The 19,160-nt window shown below is 45.9% G+C and overlaps 1 protein-coding gene across 1 annotated transcript; it reads right to left on the bottom strand.

The window, feature by feature from the left end:
• Nucleotides 1-3,028: 3,028 nt before the first annotated feature.
• On the bottom strand, nt 3,029-15,974 carry LOC136768266 (GTPase IMAP family member 4). The gene is made up of 3 exons (XM_066722367.1): nt 15,663-15,974; nt 11,031-11,801; nt 3,029-4,160 (listed from the first exon to the last, which is right to left on the bottom strand). The coding sequence occupies exons 1-3, from the start codon at nt 15,691-15,693 to the stop codon at nt 4,123-4,125; spliced, it is 840 nt and encodes a 279-aa protein (XP_066578464.1). The 5' UTR covers nt 15,694-15,974; the 3' UTR covers nt 3,029-4,122.
• Nucleotides 15,975-19,160: the final 3,186 nt, after the last annotated feature.

The following is a 19,160-nucleotide window of genomic DNA, read 5'->3' as shown; positions in this document are numbered from 1 at the left end:
GTCAATGTCCTGGAGTGGCCCAGTCAAAGCTTGGACCTCAATTCCATTGAGAATATGTGGAAAGAGTTGAACATTGCTGTTCACCAAAGGGCCTCATTCAACTTGATGGAGCTTGTAACATGGTCACTTTTACTGTTCATTTTGTTGAATTATTGTGTTATTGTTCACTTTATTCTTGCACTTTTATTCACTGATTTGGTTGTTATTTAATTTGTTACACTTTTGAATTGGGGATTGGGTTCACCTGGGGATAGTTGTGAACAGCAATTTGACTCTATTGAATGAGTTGGAAAGAACAGGATTGGTTGAAAAGAACTGTCTCCACCCCTAACACACCTAGCAGGGTTTAAAAGGCAGATCCACTTCAGTTAGTGGAAGCTGCCTGTCTGAGATGGCATGTTTTATAGTGAAGATTCTTGGGTCCTGTCCTGTCCTGTCCTGTCCCGTCATCGCTGCCTTAACTGTGAGCCTTCACATGTGTGCTGAGTCTCGCTGATCCTGCTTTGACCCATGCCGTATGGTGGAAAGAGCAAGCCATGAGAAGAGAAGAGACAATTGGACTGAACTCTGTCAGGACGGTGGACAGGCAGGCTGGAACCAAAGTGCAGCAGCTCTCCTATTTCTTTTAATTGCTTTTATTTTTTTAACTGGTTTTATTTGTTTTAATTACTGCACCTGGATCCTTAACAGTTGTATATGCAGTCTTTTTATTGTATTTTCATTTAACTAGTTTTATTTATTTTATTTTGTCTCAGCCTTTTGTATTTTTAGTTTATTAGGGAGAACTATGGTACTGCTGACCTCTAGTGCTCTCTAGCACCCCTGCCTGTAGTGGGGGGTACTATACAGCACACCAGTATCTGTAGTCAGATTTGGTGGCATAATTGGGAAACCTAAATAAGCTAAAATCATAGCATAGCTGGGGCGCCTGTGATATAAAGTTACGTGGGATTGGGCAGAGGCTAGGCAACTCTTATAGTTGTTAGCCTTATTACAGGGTGCTTCAGGGCCTTTACAATCCCAGAATTACTCCCAGTGAATTTTAGTGTTTTTACTGTTTTTATTTATTTTTATCCCCCTTCCTGTTCCTTTGTAACACCCTGAACTTGAATAAACCCAGATTCTGTAGCTGCTGTTTCCTCTTGAGCTATTCCAGTGCCAAACAACAGAACCTAATCTGAAGGTGGTGCCTTCGGTGGCATAGAACAGCTACAATTCTAAACATATTTAACCACACGCCTTCCTACCAAGATATGCTTTATGAAATTTGTGCCTAGTATTACCTGGTCTCACTGTCCAGGAACAACATGTGTCGGTAGGCTGACTACATAACCGTACACTTCCATCTTCAACTGATATATACACTTAGGCTTAACTTGAACAGCTCCACAACCTACAGGTGTAATATTCGTGTGAACTTTGCAAAACTCAGGAGTCAGTTTTGCACTCAGTAATTCCTGCTCGGCATCTACACTCATGGTACATGCCATAGATTGACTGTCAAGCAAGCCCTGCAAAGAGACTATCATTCACCAACACATCTGTAAGAACAGACAACATTTAATCTTCAAGGCTGAGGGTTTCACTCCTCTCACTCACACTGTCCCCTCCCCAATGTGAGTGAGCTAGTTTCCCTGATTGTGTGGGTTTCCATTCAGCTGATCAACAGGCCCAGTGGTCTTAGGAAAATCCTCACGCTGACGTCCAACTTCAAGAGCGAGTTAAATGTGATTTGTCACCACAAACAAGGGGCAAACCTGGCCCAGGGCAGGGTCTGGGGCTGGACTGCGGGGGGAACAGGTTGACTGGTTCTCTCCAACACTCTTTCCAACATACTCAGTACACACTCTAAAGCACCAGACTCGGTAACACCTGGCTCACCTGTCTTGGCTAGATTACTTGGGAAAACACTTTGCTGCATTTACACCTACATACTCCCCTCCAATAGCCTCTGGAGAACAAACAGCCATTGCAGCTGTGGCTACTTGCAGTGTACGAGCTCTCAATATGTTAGATGATTTACTCCCTGACTGACATTCCCTTTGGTGTTCATCGATAGCCTCCTGACCCTCCATAGCTGATCATTTGCTTATAGGCTATATAAACACACTAGAGAGATACAGTATAGTACATCATAACTTGTCTCTGGGTAAACAACTTTGTCAGGCGAAAAACTACCCTTTAACACTCTACCCACTAGGTGACTCAGAACCTCATCTACTTGCTCTGTTAGAACAGTTTCTCTTGTTCAATTATACCTGCAATATGTCTATCCATTCTTGGACAGTGTACTTGCCTGTTCCCTCACCCTTGAACATGGGAGGCTCTTTGGCTTCAGATTTGACCACTACATTTATTTTAGAATGATCAAAAGTGTTATTCATGGTTACAACTCTGGCTCATTCGGGTGACACTGGAAAATTGGGGCTTATTGGGCTTTGGCTGGCAATTAGCCGATTAACAATTGAGTCACCCATTTGACTCCCTAGCTCCCCAATAAGCTCACATAGCTGCTGTGTGGTGGTTCCATTATCAACAACAGAGGTAGAAGACACACGGTGAGCTGGTGTGGTGTCTGTAGTGTTACTTAGGTCTAGTAGGTTACCAGAAACTAACACCCTTATTTAATCTCTAACCACACTGTCTAATCCCCGCCCCCCGCCCCCACAGTGCATGGCGTGGAAGCAATTTAAATAATTCTGCTCTCTACTGGTCATATTGATAAGAACTAGATCCTGAATGATGTCACTGAACAATACAAATTAAAATATATGACTCACTAAATGTATACACAATACAAGTGGCTGACAATGGACATTAACCATCACTAGAATAGCTACAGGGTTGATTCTCTGGCCTCCCGACTCGATACCTCTGACGTCACAAGCACACTGCTTGACCCCGGCGATCTGCGATGTCTGTCCAGATGATTCCGGGTCACGGCACCAGTTTTATGTAGCAGACTTGAACTCATAGTGATGGTGTCACTGCTTATAGAGTGAGGAATCAGCCACACCGGACACAGGAATGTGGGACACTGCTGTTTATTCTGCATAAAAAGTAGCAGGGGGCAGCGTTAGCACATGTTCGCATAATTTACACACTCTCTCCCACTCCTAACAGAGCTGAAAAAGAACATACTATGGAGATTATACCATTAAAATAATAAAATATCAGTTTAAATGATTCAGTCTGATGCAACAACATTGTGCATACTTCTACAGGGTATTTACAATGAAATCAATGCATTTGCATACAGACACAACCTAAATAAATGACTATCGATATGTAAGTGTAAACTAAGGAGGAGAGCTGAAAAACACGTATTATCCTTATCTGCATCCACAATGCTTCTGAGGTCAAATGCAGTATTGTAACATATTCTCCCACCATGTGTATCTGAATTAAAGCCCCAGCTACATCAAACTAACTAGGAACTTATTCACTACTTTATTATTAAACAAAACGATTTCTGACCAGATACGATGAAAGTTTTGAAGAAGTTCACCAAAATAAAGATAAAATAAATCACAAGGACACCATTCTGGTGATTTTGTTTCCTCTCGGAAATCCTTCAGATCTGAAACACAGCAGTGGCATCAGAGCCAGAGTGAATATCTGTGGGTTTGACTCTGAGAGAAGGGCAGGGATGCCACGCTGCAATACACAGTCCCACCACACAGTGGCACTGCAACACAATATAAACCACTCATTTAGGAGGAATAGAAAGATCAGCGACTCCGTGTCATTGTGATTGTCACAGCATTCAGTCACACAGATATTTGTACAGTTAAAAATGGCGACTTCTAAGACACACATTCAATATGAACCTCTCTCAGTACAGTACAGTGGGCACTCCTGTATCAGGCACTGTTTAGATCTGTACTGGTCACACTGTGATATAAAGCACATATTTACAGCTCAGTCCATATGATATAAACACACAGAACAACACACAGCACTTTAATATCTTTACACACAGACAGTGATGTGAAACCCAGTGATGTCCACATGAGCCCCGCAGTGTGAGCTCAGAGCAGGGTGTCCCGCTCAGGAACCCCAGTCCCACAGCCCCTTCAGCACAGCTGTCAGTCCCCATGGCTGTACAGAGCACACTGGGGCTCAGAGCTCCTCCAGGGCAGGGTCCTCTGAGCCAGACACTGCAGAGATAGAGAGATAGAGAGAGAGAGAGAGAGAGAGAGAGAGAGAGAGAGAGAGATTGTCAGGGGTGCAGTGGAGCTGTGTGTCAGTGTGCTGTAGTGACACAGTCAGGGGTGTAGTGGAGCTGTGTGTCAGTGTGCTGTAGTGACACAGTCAGGGGTGTAGTGGGGCTGTGTGTCAGTGTGCTGTAGTGACACAGTCAGGGGTGTAGTGGAGCTGTGTGTCAGTGTGATGTAGTGACACAGTCAGGGGTGTAGTGGAGCTGTGTGTCAGTGTGCTATATTGACACAGTCAGGGGTGTAGTGGAGCTGTGTGTCAGTGTGCTATAGTGACACAGTCAGGGGTGTAGTGGAGCTGTGTGTCAGTGTGCTGTAGTGACACAGTCAGGGGTGTAGTGGAGCTGTGTGTCAGTGTGCTGTAGTGACACAGTCAGGGGTGTAGTGGGGCTGTGTGTCAGTGTCTTGTAGTGACACAGTCAGGGGTGTAGTGGGGCTGTGTGTCAGTGTGCTGTAGTGACACAGTCAGGGGTGTAGTGGAGCTGTGTGTCAGTGTGATGTAGTGACACAGTCAGGGGTGTAGTGGAGCTGTGTGTCAGTGTGCTATATTGACACAGTCAGGGGTGTAGTGGAGCTGTGTGTCAGTGTGCTATAGTGACACAGTCAGGGGTGTAGTGGGGCTGTGTGTCAGTGTGCTGTAGTGACACAGTCAGGGGTGTAGTGGAGCTGTGTGTCAGTGTGATGTAGTGACACAGTCAGGGGTGTAGTGGAGCTGTGTGTCAGTGTGCTGTAGTGACACAGTCAGGGGTGTAGTGGAGCTGTGTGTCAGTGTGCTGTAGTGACACAGTCAGGGGTGTAGTGGAGCTGTGTGTCAGTGTGCTGTAGTGACACAGTCAGGGGTGCAGTGGAGCTGTGTGTCAGTGTGCTGTAGTGACACAGTCAGGGGTGTAGTGGAGCTGTGTGTCAGTGTGCTGTAGTGACACAGTCAGGGGTGTAGTGGGGCTGTGTGTCAGTGTCTTGTAGTGACACAGTCAGGGGTGTAGTGGGGCTGTGTGTCAGTGTGCTGTAGTGACACAGTCAGGGGTGTAGTGGAGCTGTGTGTCAGTGTGATGTAGTGACACAGTCAGGGGTGTAGTGGAGCTGTGTGTCAGTGTGCTATATTGACACAGTCAGGGGTGTAGTGGAGCTGTGTGTCAGTGTGCTATAGTGACACAGTCAGGGGTGTAGTGGGGCTGTGTGTCAGTGTGCTGTAGTGACACAGTCAGGGGTGTAGTGGAGCTGTGTGTCAGTGTGATGTAGTGACACAGTCAAGGGTGTAGTGGAGCTGTGTGTCAGTGTGCTGTAGTGACACAGTCAGGGGTGTAGTGGAGCTGTGTGTCAGTGTGATAGTGACACAGTCAGGGGTGTAGTGGAGCTGTGTGTCAGTGTTCTGTAGTGACACAGTCAGGGGTGTAGTGGGGCTGTGTGTCAGTGTGCTGTAGTGACACAGTCAGGGGTGTAGTGGAGCTGTGTGTCAGTGTGCTGTAGTGACACAGTCAGGGGTGTAGTGGAGCTGTGTGTCAGTGTGCTGTAGTGACACAGTCAGGGGTGTAGTGGAGCTGTGTGTCAGTGTGTTGTAGTGACACAGTCAGGGGTGTAGTGGGGCTGTGTGTCAGTGTGCTGTAGTGACACAGTCAGGGGTGTAGTGGAGCTGTGTGTCAGTGTGATGTAGTGACACAGTCAGGGGTGTAGTGGGGCTGTGTGTCAGTGTGCTGTAGTGACACAGTCAGGGGTGTAGTGGAGCTGTGTGTCAGTGTGATGTAGTGACACAGTCAGGGGTGTAGTGGAGCTGTGTGTCAGTGTGCTGTAGTGACACAGTCAGGGGTGTAGTGGAGCTGTGTGTCAGTGTGTTGTAGTGACACAGTCAGGGGTGTAGTGGGGCTGTGTGTCAGTGTGCTGTAGTGACACAGTCAGGGGTGTAGTGGAGCTGTGTGTCAGTGTGATGTAGTGACACAGTCAGGGGTGTAGTGGAGCTGTGTGTCAGTGTGCTATATTGACACAGTCAGGGGTATAGTGGAGCTGTGTGTCAGTATGCTATAGTGACACAGTCAGGGGTGTAGTGGGGCTGTGTGTCAGTGTGCTGTAGTGACACAGTCAGGGGTGTAGTGGAGCTGTGAGTCAGTGTGATGTAGTGACACAGTCAGGGGTGTAGTGGAGCTGTGTGTCAGTGTGCTGTAGTGACACAGTCAGGGGTGTAGTGGAGCTGTGTGTCAGTGTGATAGTGACACAGTCAGGGGTGTAGTGGAGCTGTGTGTCAGTGTTCTGTAATGACACAGTCAGGGGTGTAGTGGGGCTGTGTGTCAGTGTGCTGTAGTGACACAGTCAGGGGTGTAGTGGAGCTGTGTGTCAGTGTGTTGTAGTGACACAGTCAGGGGTGTAGTGGAGCTGTGTGTCAGTGTGATGTAGTGACACAGTCAGGGGTGTAGTGGAGCTGTGTGTCAGTGTGCTGTAGTGACACAGTCAGGGGTGTAGTGGAGCTGTGTGTCAGTGTGCAGTAGTGACACAGTCAGGGGTGTAGTGGGGCTGTGTGTCAGTGTGCTGTAGTGACACAGTCTGGGGTGTAGTGGAGCTGTGTGTCAGTGTGCTGTAGTGACACAGTCAGGGGTGTAGTGGGGCTGTGTGTCAGTGTGATGTAGTGACACAGTCAGGGGTGTAGTGGAGCTGTGTGTCAGTGTGCTGTAGTGACACAGTCAGGGGTGTAGTGGAGCTGTGTGTCAGTGTGATAGTGACACAGTCAGGGGTGTAGTGGGGCTGTGTGTCAGTGTGCTATAGTGACACAGTCAGGGGTGTAGTGGAGCTGTGTGTCAGTGTGATGTAGTGACACAGTCAGGGGTGTAGTGGAGCTGTGTGTCAGTGTGCTGTAGTGACACAGTCAGGGGTGTAGTGGAGCTGTGTGTCAGTGTGATGTAGTGACACAGTCAGGGGTGTAGTGGGGCTGTGTGTCAGTGTGCTGTAGTGACACAGTCAGGGGTGTAGTGGAGCTGTGTGTCAGTGTGCTGTAGTGACACAGTCAGGGGTGTAGTGGAGCTGTGTGTCAGTGTGCTGTATTGACACAGTCAGGGGTGTAGTGGAGCTGTGTGTCAGTGTGCTGTAGTGACACAGTCAGGGGTGCAGTAGAGCTGTGTGTCAGTGTGCTGTAGTGACACAGTCAGGGATGTAGTGGAGCTGTGTGTCAGTGTGCTGTAGTGACACAGTCAGGGGTGTAGTGGAGCTGTGTGTCAGTGTGCTGTAGTGACACAGTCAGGGGTGTAGTGGAGCTGTGTGTCAGTGTGCTGTTGTGACACAGTCAGGGGTGTAGTGGAGCTGAATGTCAGTGTGCTGTAGTGACAGTCAGGGGTGTAGTGGAGCTGAATGTCAGTGTGCTGTATTGACACAGTCTGGGGTTTAGTGGAGCTGTGTGTCAGTGTTCTGTAGTGACACAGTCAGGGGTGTAGTGGAGCTGTGTGTCAGTGTGCTGTAGTGACACAGTCAGGGGTGTAGTAGAGCTGTGTGTCAGTGTGCTGTAGTGACACAGTCAGGGATGTAGTGGAGCTGAATGTCAGTGTGCTGTAGTGACACAGTCAGGGGTGTAGTGGAGCTGTGTGTCAGTGTGCTGTAGTGACACAGTCAGGGGTGTAGTGGAGCTGTGTGTCAGTGTGTTGTAGTGACACAGTCAGGGGTGTAGTGGGGCTGTGTGTCAGTGTGCTGTAGTGACACAGTCAGGGGTGTAGTGGAGCTGTGTGTCAGTGTGATGTAGTGACACAGTCAGGGGTGTAGTGGAGCTGTGTGTCAGTGTGCTATATTGACACAGTGAGGGGTGTAGTGGAGCTGTGTGTCAGTGTGCTATAGTGACACAGTCAGGGGTGTAGTGGGGCTGTGTGTCAGTGTGCTGTAGTGACACAGTCAGGGGTGTAGTGGAGCTGTGTGTCAGTGTGATGTAGTGACACAGTCAGGGGTGTAGTGGAGCTGTGTGTCAGTGTGCTGTAGTGACACAGTCAGGGGTGTAGTGGAGCTGTGTATCAGTGTGATAGTGACACAGTCAGGGGTGTAGTGGAGCTGTGTGTCAGTGTTCTGTAGTGACACAGTCAGGGGTGTAGTGGGGCTGTGTGTCAGTGTGCTGTAGTGACACAGTCAGTGGTGTAGTGGAGCTGTGTGTCAGTGTGCTGTAGTGACACAGTCAGGGGTGTAGTGGAGCTGTGTGTCAGTGTGCTGTAGTGACACAGTCAGGGGTGTAGTGGAGCTGTGTGTCAGTGTGTTGTAGTGACACAGTCAGGGGTGTAGTGGGGCTGTGTGTCAGTGTGCTGTAGTGACACAGTCAGGGGTGTAGTGGAGCTGTGTGTCAGTGTGATGTAGTGACACAGTCAGGGGTGTAGTGGAGCTGTGTGTCAGTGTGCTGTAGTGACACAGTCAGGGGTGTAGTGGAGCTGTGTGTCAGTGTGATAGTGACACAGTCAGGGGTGTAGTGGAGCTGTGTGTCAGTGTTCTGTAGTGACACATTCAGGGGTGTAGTGGGGCTGTGTGTCAGTGTGCTATAGTGACACAGTCAGGGGTGTAGTGGAGCTGTGTGTCAGTGTGATAGTGACACAGTCAGGGGTGTAGTGGAGCTGTGTGTCAGTGTTCTGTAGTGACACAGTCAGGGGTGTAGTGGGGCTGTGTGTCAGTGTGCTGTAGTGACACAGTCAGGGGTGTAGTGGAGCTGTGTGTCAGTGTGATAGTGACACAGTCAGGGGTGTAGTGGAGCTGTGTGTCAGTGTGATGTAGTGACACAGTCAGGGGTGTAGTGGAGCTGTGTGTCAGTGTGCTGTAGTGACACAGTCAGGGGTGTAGTGGAGCTGTGTGTCAGTGTGATGTAGTGACACAGTCAGGGGTGTAGTGGAGCTGTGTGTCAGTGTGCTATATTGACACAGTGAGGGGTGTAGTGGAGCTGTGTGTCAGTGTGCTATAGTGACACAGTCAGGGGTGTAGTGGGGCTGTGTGTCAGTGTGCTGTAGTGACACAGTCAGGGGTGTAGTGGAGCTGTGTGTCAGTGTGATGTAGTGACACAGTCAGGGGTGTAGTGGAGCTGTGTGTCAGTGTGCTGTAGTGACACAGTCAGGGGTGTAGTGGAGCTGTGTATCAGTGTGATAGTGACACAGTCAGGGGTGTAGTGGAGCTGTGTGTCAGTGTTCTGTAGTGACACAGTCAGGGGTGTAGTGGGGCTGTGTGTCAGTGTGCTGTAGTGACACAGTCAGTGGTGTAGTGGAGCTGTGTGTCAGTGTGCTGTAGTGACACAGTCAGGGGTGTAGTGGAGCTGTGTGTCAGTGTGCTGTAGTGACACAGTCAGGGGTGTAGTGGAGCTGTGTGTCAGTGTGTTGTAGTGACACAGTCAGGGGTGTAGTGGGGCTGTGTGTCAGTGTGCTGTAGTGACACAGTCAGGGGTGTAGTGGAGCTGTGTGTCAGTGTGATGTAGTGACACAGTCAGGGGTGTAGTGGAGCTGTGTGTCAGTGTGCTGTAGTGACACAGTCAGGGGTGTAGTGGAGCTGTGTGTCAGTGTGATAGTGACACAGTCAGGGGTGTAGTGGAGCTGTGTGTCAGTGTTCTGTAGTGACACATTCAGGGGTGTAGTGGGGCTGTGTGTCAGTGTGCTATAGTGACACAGTCAGGGGTGTAGTGGAGCTGTGTGTCAGTGTGATAGTGACACAGTCAGGGGTGTAGTGGAGCTGTGTGTCAGTGTTCTGTAGTGACACAGTCAGGGGTGTAGTGGGGCTGTGTGTCAGTGTGCTGTAGTGACACAGTCAGGGGTGTAGTGGAGCTGTGTGTCAGTGTGATAGTGACACAGTCAGGGGTGTAGTGGAGCTGTGTGTCAGTGTGATGTAGTGACACAGTCAGGGGTGTAGTGGAGCTGTGTGTCAGTGTGCTGTAGTGACACAGTCAGGGGTGTAGTGGAGCTGTGTGTCAGTGTGCTGTAGTGACACAGTCAGGGGTGTAGTGGAGCTGTGTGTCAGTGTGCTGTAGTGACACAGTCAGGGGTGTAGTGGAGCTGTGTGTCAGTGTGCTGTAGTGACACAGTCAGGGGTGTAGTGGAGCTGTGTGTCAGTGTGCTGTAGTGACACAGTCAGGGGTGTAGTGGAGCTGTGTGTCAGTGTGCTGTAGTGACACAGTCAGGGGTGTAGTGGAGCTGTGTGTCAGTGTACTGTAGTGACACAGTCAGGGGTGTAGTGGAGCTGTGTGTCAGTGTGCTGTAGTGACACAGTCAGGGGTGCAGTGGAGCTGTGTGTCAGTGTGTTGTAGTGACACAGTCAGGGGTGTAGTGGAGCTGTGTGTCAGTGTGCTGTAGTGACACAGTCAGGGGTGCAGTAGAGCTGTGTGTCAGTGTGCTGTAGTGACACAGTCAGGGGTGTAGTGGAGCTGTGTGTCAGTGTGCTGTAGTGACACAGTCAGGGGTGCAGTGGAGCTGTGTGTCAGTGTGCTGTAGTGACACAGTCAGGGGTGTAGTGGAGCTGTGTGTCAGTGTGCTGTTGTGACACAGTCAGGGGTGTAGTGGAGCTGAATGTCAGTGTGCTGTAGTGACACAGTCAGGGGTGTAGTAGAGCTGTGTGTCAGTGTGCTGTAGTGACACAGTCAGGGGTGTAGTAGAGCTGTGTGTCAGTGTGCTGTAGTGACACAGTCTGGGGTGTAGTGTAGCTGTGTGTCAGTGTGATGTAGTGACACAGTCAGGGGTGTAGTGGAGCTGTGTGTCAGTGTGCTGTAGTGACAAAGTCAGGGGTGTAGTGGAGCTGTGTGTCAGTGTGCTGTAGTGACACAGTCAGTAAGAGGCCTCAGTGCTGTGGAGTGAAAGGTGTGTGGTCTGTCTGCTGTCAACCACACTGACTTACTGAGGGGTGGTATCAGATCATAGCTGTTTCTCCTTCTTGCTGGCAGTGTGGCTCCCTCACTTTCTGTCTCCTCTTCTTCTTCATCATCCCTCTGTTTCTCTCCTCCTCTCTTCTCACTCCTCTTCTCTAACTTCTCCTGAAGCCCTCCTGTCTCTCTCCTGTACTGAAAGACACTCAGTCCTGCCAGCATCTCGTCTATCTCGTCCAGCAGCTCTGTGACCTGAGTGCCGTCGCTCCTGTCCCTGTTGTTGAGAACATGATACCTGTTCCCACATTTCTCCACCAGCCACTGGAGCCCCTTGTGTCTCTCAATGTGCTGCTCAATGGTTGTGTCTCCCAGTTCGTCCCCCCCAGTGAACAGCACTATAGTGTGTCTCCTGACTCTCTCACTGAGGAGCTCCAGGTGTTCCTGCGCTGATCTCCTCTCTCTCTCTGTGAATGAGTAACTCCACACAGGAATGACCAGGAGGAGAGCGTGGGGTCCCGGGGGACACAGAGACACACTGCGCACAATCTCCTGTTTGACACACTCTGGACTCTCCTGTACAGAATCAGTCCACCTCCAGCCTGGTGTGTCGACCACAGTGACCTGCCTCCCGGCCACGTCACCCTGGCTCTTCTCACTCTGCTCAGTCTCTCTCTCAGTGTTAAACGCCTCTCTGCCCAGGATGGTGTTTCCTGATGAACTCTTCCCAGTCCCTCTCCACCCCAGCAGCACAATCCTCAGCTCTGAGAGACGCTGTGTCTCAGGGGAAGCAGTCTGTCTCCCCCCTGTCAGAGAGAAACAACACAGTTTATATCCCTCTTCAGCCCCACTGCCTCTCCCTCCATCCCTCCCTCTCCCACACTCGTCCCCTCCCTCTCTCCCTTCTTCTTTCTTTATTTGTGCTTTATTATTCTCGTGTGTGTGTGTGTGGTGAGTGTGAGCACAGTGTTGTCCGCTGTGTTGATTGTGTCGTCTCTCCTCTATATGTCTGTGTGTATTCGTGTGTGTGTTGTCACAGTGTGGGGGGCGATGAAGCAAATCTGAATTGGAATTGATCTGTTTTTTTCCGTGACTTTCTTCAATAATGGCCGAACCTGCTCACTTCTTATAACTGACATTGTTTTTCTTTTTACTGCCATATTGATATTTCTCTCCTCCATTTCTCTTCTCCTTCCCTCCATATTCATCTACTTCCCTCCGTCTTCCACTTTTCCCCTCTTCTCTCCCACCATCCCCACCAATATCCTCCCCCCGACTCCCTCTCTCTCTCTCCCTCCCTCTGTCCCAGTCCCTCCCTCCTTCTGCGCTCCCTTTCTTCTCATTGTTTTTTCCTCTCATTTTTTCTCATTCTCCCTTCATCTCCCCACTTTCTCTCTATACCCACCCTCTCTATCCCACTCAAGCTCTCTGCCCGCACTTTACTTCTCTCCCCTTCACAAAAAACATGTTATCTCAGTGCTTTTGTGACGATTGAGTTTTTCCGACTGTAGGAATTGTTTCTGCTGGATTGTCTGTGTTGGCCCAAGACGCTAGTCATGTGTTATTATTGAAAGTCCATTTCCTCTCAATATCTCTGAGTGTGTTGACACATCTCTACTGTGTGGCAGGTTATTTTTGTTGGGAAGAGGAAATCTGAATGAATGGATTAGAATAATCTAAATGTAATTATAAAAGATTTAGCTAGCTTGCTAACTTTAGTTTGCTAGTTATCTGCCGTCACAGTACCTCTCGTGTGATCTCAGTGCGTTTAGAAATATATATGAATATTATTTTATTTTATTTCTTAATGTCTAAAAGCGTGGTCTTGGGCACATAGTCTGTAGCAAGCTGCGTTATTATAACTGACCGCTTGTGGTCTGGACAATCTCCGTATTATTCATCAGGGATAGGTGTTCTGAATTAGTTTGAATTGTTTTCTTACAGTGTGTTGTTAGTTAAGCAGGCATTGTAGATTGTTGCCCATTTTGTACCGGTTAGTCTAAGTGGTTGGAAGTCTGAGAAACTATATGTCAATCTTAAAGTTTAACCCGGCTCTATGAAAGGATTTTTAATTTTCCATTTAATCTGTAGGAGCCAATGGCATTAGGTAGTTAATCAAATATTCAGGAATGCCTTCACAGTTAAGTTCCTTTGCATCTGACATTTCATATCTCTTTATCATTATTTTACCAAGCAGATCAATGAAGAATTCAAGAGTAAAACCAAAGTCAGTTTTGAGACCAATTTTATGGCAAAACCTGACCGATATACCCCAGAACTAATGTCCTTGTTCTCATCAAGAGGAGGAGCTGCAGGAGTGAAGATCAAGCTCATTAAGGACATGCGTCTCTAGGTATGAATAGGCCTGATGATGCCATCATTTAAAGAACAGTCAGATTCAGTCTTCACTAGACTCACAAACTCCTGTATTCTCTTCATGGTAAAAAGTCCTCCCTATTGGGAAGATATCTCACAATTAAAGGCTCGCACAATATAATTCTGTGTCAGGCGATAATTCTTCTTAAAATAAATAGAAACTGTAGAAACAGCCTATTCCGGGGGAGCAGCAGTCTTTCCAACAGATGGGACTTTTACCATTGAGATTTGTCTCAACTGCGGAGAATCCCCTTCTCATACCAATTTCATTGTAATATTCTTACTTTGGTTAATTTATTTTGATATGGACAGTGTGTCCATCGTGATCGAGGGAGCAGAGATCCTGGAGGGGCTTGATGCACCACAGCCTTGCTGATGGGCCTGATATGTGCTCTGAATCTCCAAAACCCAAATGAACTGAAGCCTACTTTGGAGAAATTTCAAAAGTTACTTCTGAAGTTGGACAACCTAAAGGCAGCCCAGAAGTGATGTCTCTCAAACACAAACTGCCCTCCTGAGCCACCTTTCTCACATTCGATGGGATTATTTGAGGTCATTGTTCATTTATTCACTGTTTTTGTAAGTATATTTGTGTTGATATACCTTGTGTGTGTGTGTGTGTGTGTGAGAGAGAGAGAGAGAGAGACAGAGAGAGAGTTTGTGTGTGCGTAAATGTACATGTATGTATAAGTGCTGTGAGTGATCGGGTGTTGTGTGAGCGCTGGGTGAATGTGTTTGTATCAGTGTGCTTGTGGGAGAGGGAGGGGTGTGTGTGGTGTAAAGAGGGTGTCCTGGGAAAAGGCTAGGATGTGTAGTTTTCTTTTCCTTTTTTACTGAGGGCCATGTCTTACTGTTGGATGTTGTATCTGAGCATGTCCCTTTAAAGAAGAAGATACAGTAGGTGCCCCAGGTGAACATTACTTTTCTGTAAGTAAGGCAATCTGAGTTTTGTTGACAAGGTGACCAATTAGCAGAGCTTATCGACAGAAGTGAATTTTTTGTTTTCACTTTCCGTATAGTTTTTTTGTGTTCTCTCAAATGTTTTCAAGAAGTGCTCTTTTATGTTATATACAGCTCTGGAAAAATTAACATTGATTTCTGAACTAGGAGTGGTCTCTTAATTCTTTCCAGAGCTGTATGTTATCATACAATTGTTTGTGTACAACGCTTACCAATAAATAAGTCTTTATTTTTGTTTTTCTTAACTTCATATAATTGAGCAATTAATTCTTAATATGTTTAAGTCAATAATATGCATAAGATTTTGAGTAGAACTGACAAAACACTGCTAGTTGGATCAGCTTAATATTCCTATGAGTATGAACATGAATAAGCCATGTTGGTTGAACTTAGTTTTGTAGTTTTTGTCTGACAGTAATAGGTTTGTAGAATTTAGAGCTGAAATTACTTACAAAGATCCATGCAAATAGTTGCCTTTTTTAAGTAGAGACGGTGTATGTTTTTTTAGAGTGTAGGGTTGGCTCGATACCACTTTTTCTTTTCCGATACGTCAACCTTGACTATCTGCCGATACCGATACGATCTGATCTTTTTTTGGTCTCAAATACTAAGCTGTTAATATGCCATTGGTATGGATGCACTTTGCTTACGATAGCCATCTAAAAATCGTCATGCTCAAACTGTGAAACAAATTCTGTATTTCCCTAAAGGAAAAAATACAAAGCCCACAACAGCATGACTTATGCAGTAATGCTGCTTCCTTTTATTTAGTCACGGTTTTAAATTAAAAAAATTATGAATCCTGAAATATCACTGAAAGTACAGCTTTGTACAAAATAAAATGGCAGCATTTGGGCTATATAACAAATATACACTGATCAGCCACTCAAACCTAGTGGACCAATGGAGACCCAGGATCCACGCCTCCCTCTAAACCCCGCCCTCATGACAAAACCGGGCTGTAAACGAAACTAAAATCAAATCCAGAGAAATCAAAAGCAGAGATCACATCCTGTGTGTGAAATGGACTCCATCAGTGCGAGCTTTGGTCTCGATTTTAAATTATTTGCTTTCAAGTTTTTTTTTTGCTTTTCATATCGTTTTTGTTTACAATTCTAGATCTTCTGCTTTCGATTGTTTTGTTTTTGATCTCAACATCCATTTTTTCTCAACTTTATTTTTCTCGCTTACAATATATTTTATTTTGAATTCGTTACTCATGGCGGTAATTTGAGTCCATATTTCTGTCCTGTATCAGACCGATATTGATACGGATTATCGGATCTGCGCATCTATACAAATAACTGTCTCAGACACAACAGGCAACTCACCACCAAGGGAGGAGGACCATCTGCTCCCCATCTCTCTCTCTCTCTCTCTCTCTCTCTCTCTCTCTCTCTCTCTCTCTCAGATCAGCTGTTGAAGGACTTGCTTTCCTCCAAAATGAAAAGTTACTCTGTTCTGCCTCTTTTCTCTTCTATTCTCTCTCTGTCTCTGTCTTTTCTGCCTCTTTTCTTTCCTCTTCTCTCTCTCTGTCTCTCTCAGCAGGAACATCTACGCAGTTCTCCCTCACAGCAGCACTTTCACTTTCTCTCTCTCTCAGCTCTTCCTTCCTGCCGCGTCTCTCCGCTCAGTTGAGTTATTGGAAACCACTATGGCAAGCCAAACTGTCATTTAGAGATATCTCACAATACAATTCAAGATATCTTATGTTGAATTTGAGATATCTTGAATTGCATTTGAGATATCTCAAATTAACTCTATTTGAAGATACATCAAATTCAATTCAATATATCTCAAATTCAACATAAGATATCCCACCGACAAGACACGCAGGGCCCCCTCCCTCTCAGGGCCCCCTGAATCCTCATCACCTTTCTTTGAAATGTACTTAATGTCGGGGGAAATGTGATTAAAATTGTGTTTTCATTCTTAATGTCTGTATGAATGTTACTAGTTAGTTGTGCTGAAGGCTGTTCAAACTTCTTACTGTCAATACAACCAAGACCACTAAGCTCTTCAGACTGCACCCCCAAGCTATTGTAATGTGTAAATCATACAAATATACATACACACATAGGCTTGTGCTTAAAACTTATTGAGTTTATTTACTTTATCTTATTGCATAAATGGATTACATTAGATATTTATTTTACAGAACATGGTTTGTTACTAATATTATTACAAATGCAGCTTTTATTGAGTTTTATTTGAGTTTTAACAGTTTTTAAATATACATTCTATTATTGTTATCTATTTAAGGATTTCTCAAGTATGTTGGTTTCATTAAATGTAGTGTACATGGTGGTGTAAATATACACCTGTACACCCACACACACACACACTGAAAGTTTCCATTTAAATTGTCTGCATTCTATTTCTTAAAATGTTGTATATATATCACGGTGAAGTGTATGACACTATTATTATTATTATTATTATTATTATTATTATTATTATTATTATTATTATTATTATTATTATTACCTTATTCCTTATTTCTTTATTTGTTTGCACTTTTCATTCACATGTTTTCGTTTCACCTATCGAGTTATTATTCTTATTCTTATTTTATTATATTGTCACTGATTTTGTGATGTGGTGGTGGGATTTAAATTGTCTCCCTTTCTTTGTGGCAATAGAAGATGGGTCTTTTCTCCTGAGTGGGAAGAGTAAGCAATCAAAAGCAGAAAGGCATTTTGCACTATTTTGCCGGGGGAAAAGAGGAAGGCAGTCTTCCTTGACGCCGCAGGACGCTGTCTAAGCCAAGCCTGCACACTTATCAGGCCGAACCCGAGACGCCACGGCTGTGCGGCAGTCTAGGGGGATTCCTACGGTACAGAGGCTCCAGGGACTAGGACTGCATACCATATAAGTGAACTGCATTCTGCTTTTCCAGTCACAGAAATACAGTGGACGGACTGAATTTGTTGAACCGGCTTTATTTTGGTGCTTCATATAATCTTTCCCCCGGGCTGAGACGCTGCTTCCTGTCTGTGGAGACAAAGAACTGTGATCTGTCTTTGGTTATACAAACCTTAGGCATTTGTCCCCTTTATCTTTCAGCCAAAGCTCTCCCTGCCGGTTTGCTATTTTTTATACAAGCATTAAGCGTTTGTCACTTTATCTTCACCTGAAGCTCTACATACCTGCCGGCATTTCTTGAGTTGGACAGGAGTCTGCAGAGATCTAAGAAAAAGGAGACGATTAGATGTGTTTGTGCTGCATCGGGCTGAGGATTGTTATTGTTAGAAGTGGGAACATTCATCTGTCCAGGAGGCAGTGGAGATTGTCAGTCCCAGATCCTAATCCTTTAGATTTTTTGTATTAGGGTTTTAATTTGGTGCCAGATTTGATATAAAGGCGGTTCTCTGCTGCTGCCTCAGACTTCCTGCCCTGAGGATAGTGGTTATCGGCTTATATTTCATTCGTGTTGTGTGTATTGTAAAAATAAATATAATTGTATTTACCTGGTTGTCCTGATTTGGTGAGCAAGATCCGAGGTCCCTGTGCGATGAGGGTGTGTTCCTTGACTCTAAAACAAAGTGACGTAGTCTCGTGTCTCGGCTACATCATATAGCTTGTTACATATATTCAGGATTTTCTAAGGTTTAGACCATTTAGACTGACTTGTCATTCTTGATCTCTGTAAGTAAAAGCTGCTAACTAGTAAAGCTGTGCAAAGGGGGGATTGGCTGAAACTGATTAGGGCCTGTAAAACCTGGAGCACTGACCTCAATCCTGCACTCCACTACACTGTGTGAACACTGAGAGTAATCTACACAACCCTAAATCAACCCCTTATCTTGTATATGCACACACACCACACACCTTTATCATTGTATTTACTGAACCTTACACTAAATGTCTTTAAATACCGTGTTCGCTACTGTCTGTAACTCTGAATTCATTGTATTGAGTAGTAGAGATTATATTGATGATCTGAATTGTTGAAATTTCTGCATTTCCATTTCTTTTAACTTTAATCTGTATTCGGTCAAGTTCAACAACATCTAAAGGGCCCCAGAACACACCCAAGTTCTGTACAGAGTGTTTAACATGTCAGACTCGCAGTGCTCCAACACCAAAAGCTAGAGCTCCTTTACAACCTATTGTGGTGGATCGTCCATTCCAGAAAATTGCTGCTGACCTCACCGAGCTACCAGTCACTTCTCAAGGCAACAGGTATGTTCTTGTTGTAATGGATTATTTTACACGCTATGTGAATCTCTTTCCTTTAAAAGATCAGCGTGCAACAAGTGTAGCTCAGTGCTTGTTTGAAGACTACATTCGTCAACATGGCATACCTGAGTCCATCCACACTGACCAGGGCAGACAGTTTGAGTCTGATCTGGTGAAGCAGCTGTGTAGCAAGTTGGGAATTGAGAAGACACGAACATCTCCGTACCATGCCCAATGCCCATGCCCAATGTGTGCCCATTAAGACCAATTAGCTAAATACATCTACCAAAATGGAAGAGAATGGGACAAATACCTCTCACAAGTGGAACTTGCATACAATTCAAGTGTACATTCCAGTACTGGATATACTCAATTTTTCCTTGCTCATGGTCGGAAACCTCGTCTGCCTGTGGACGTTTTGTTAAACTGCAGTCCATTCACTACTCAAGCAACTCCGGGCACACCTGCTGCTTATGCCCAGGATGTCCTTAACCGCCTGTCACATGCTTTTGACATGGCGGCTGAGCATTCGAAAGAATCTAAACTACTGCAAAAGATTCACTATGATCAAAAGCTTGCTTTTAACCCATATGCTGAAGGTGATCTTGTTTTCCTTGATGATCCTACCAATCAAAGGAATAAACTTG

This window comes from Amia ocellicauda, chromosome 14 (assembly GCF_036373705.1).
Source record: "Amia ocellicauda isolate fAmiCal2 chromosome 14, fAmiCal2.hap1, whole genome shotgun sequence".
NCBI lineage: Eukaryota > Metazoa > Chordata > Actinopteri > Amiiformes > Amiidae > Amia > Amia ocellicauda.
The sequence above is the reverse complement of the archived record's forward strand: the minus strand, read 5'-3'. Positions and strand labels throughout refer to the sequence as shown.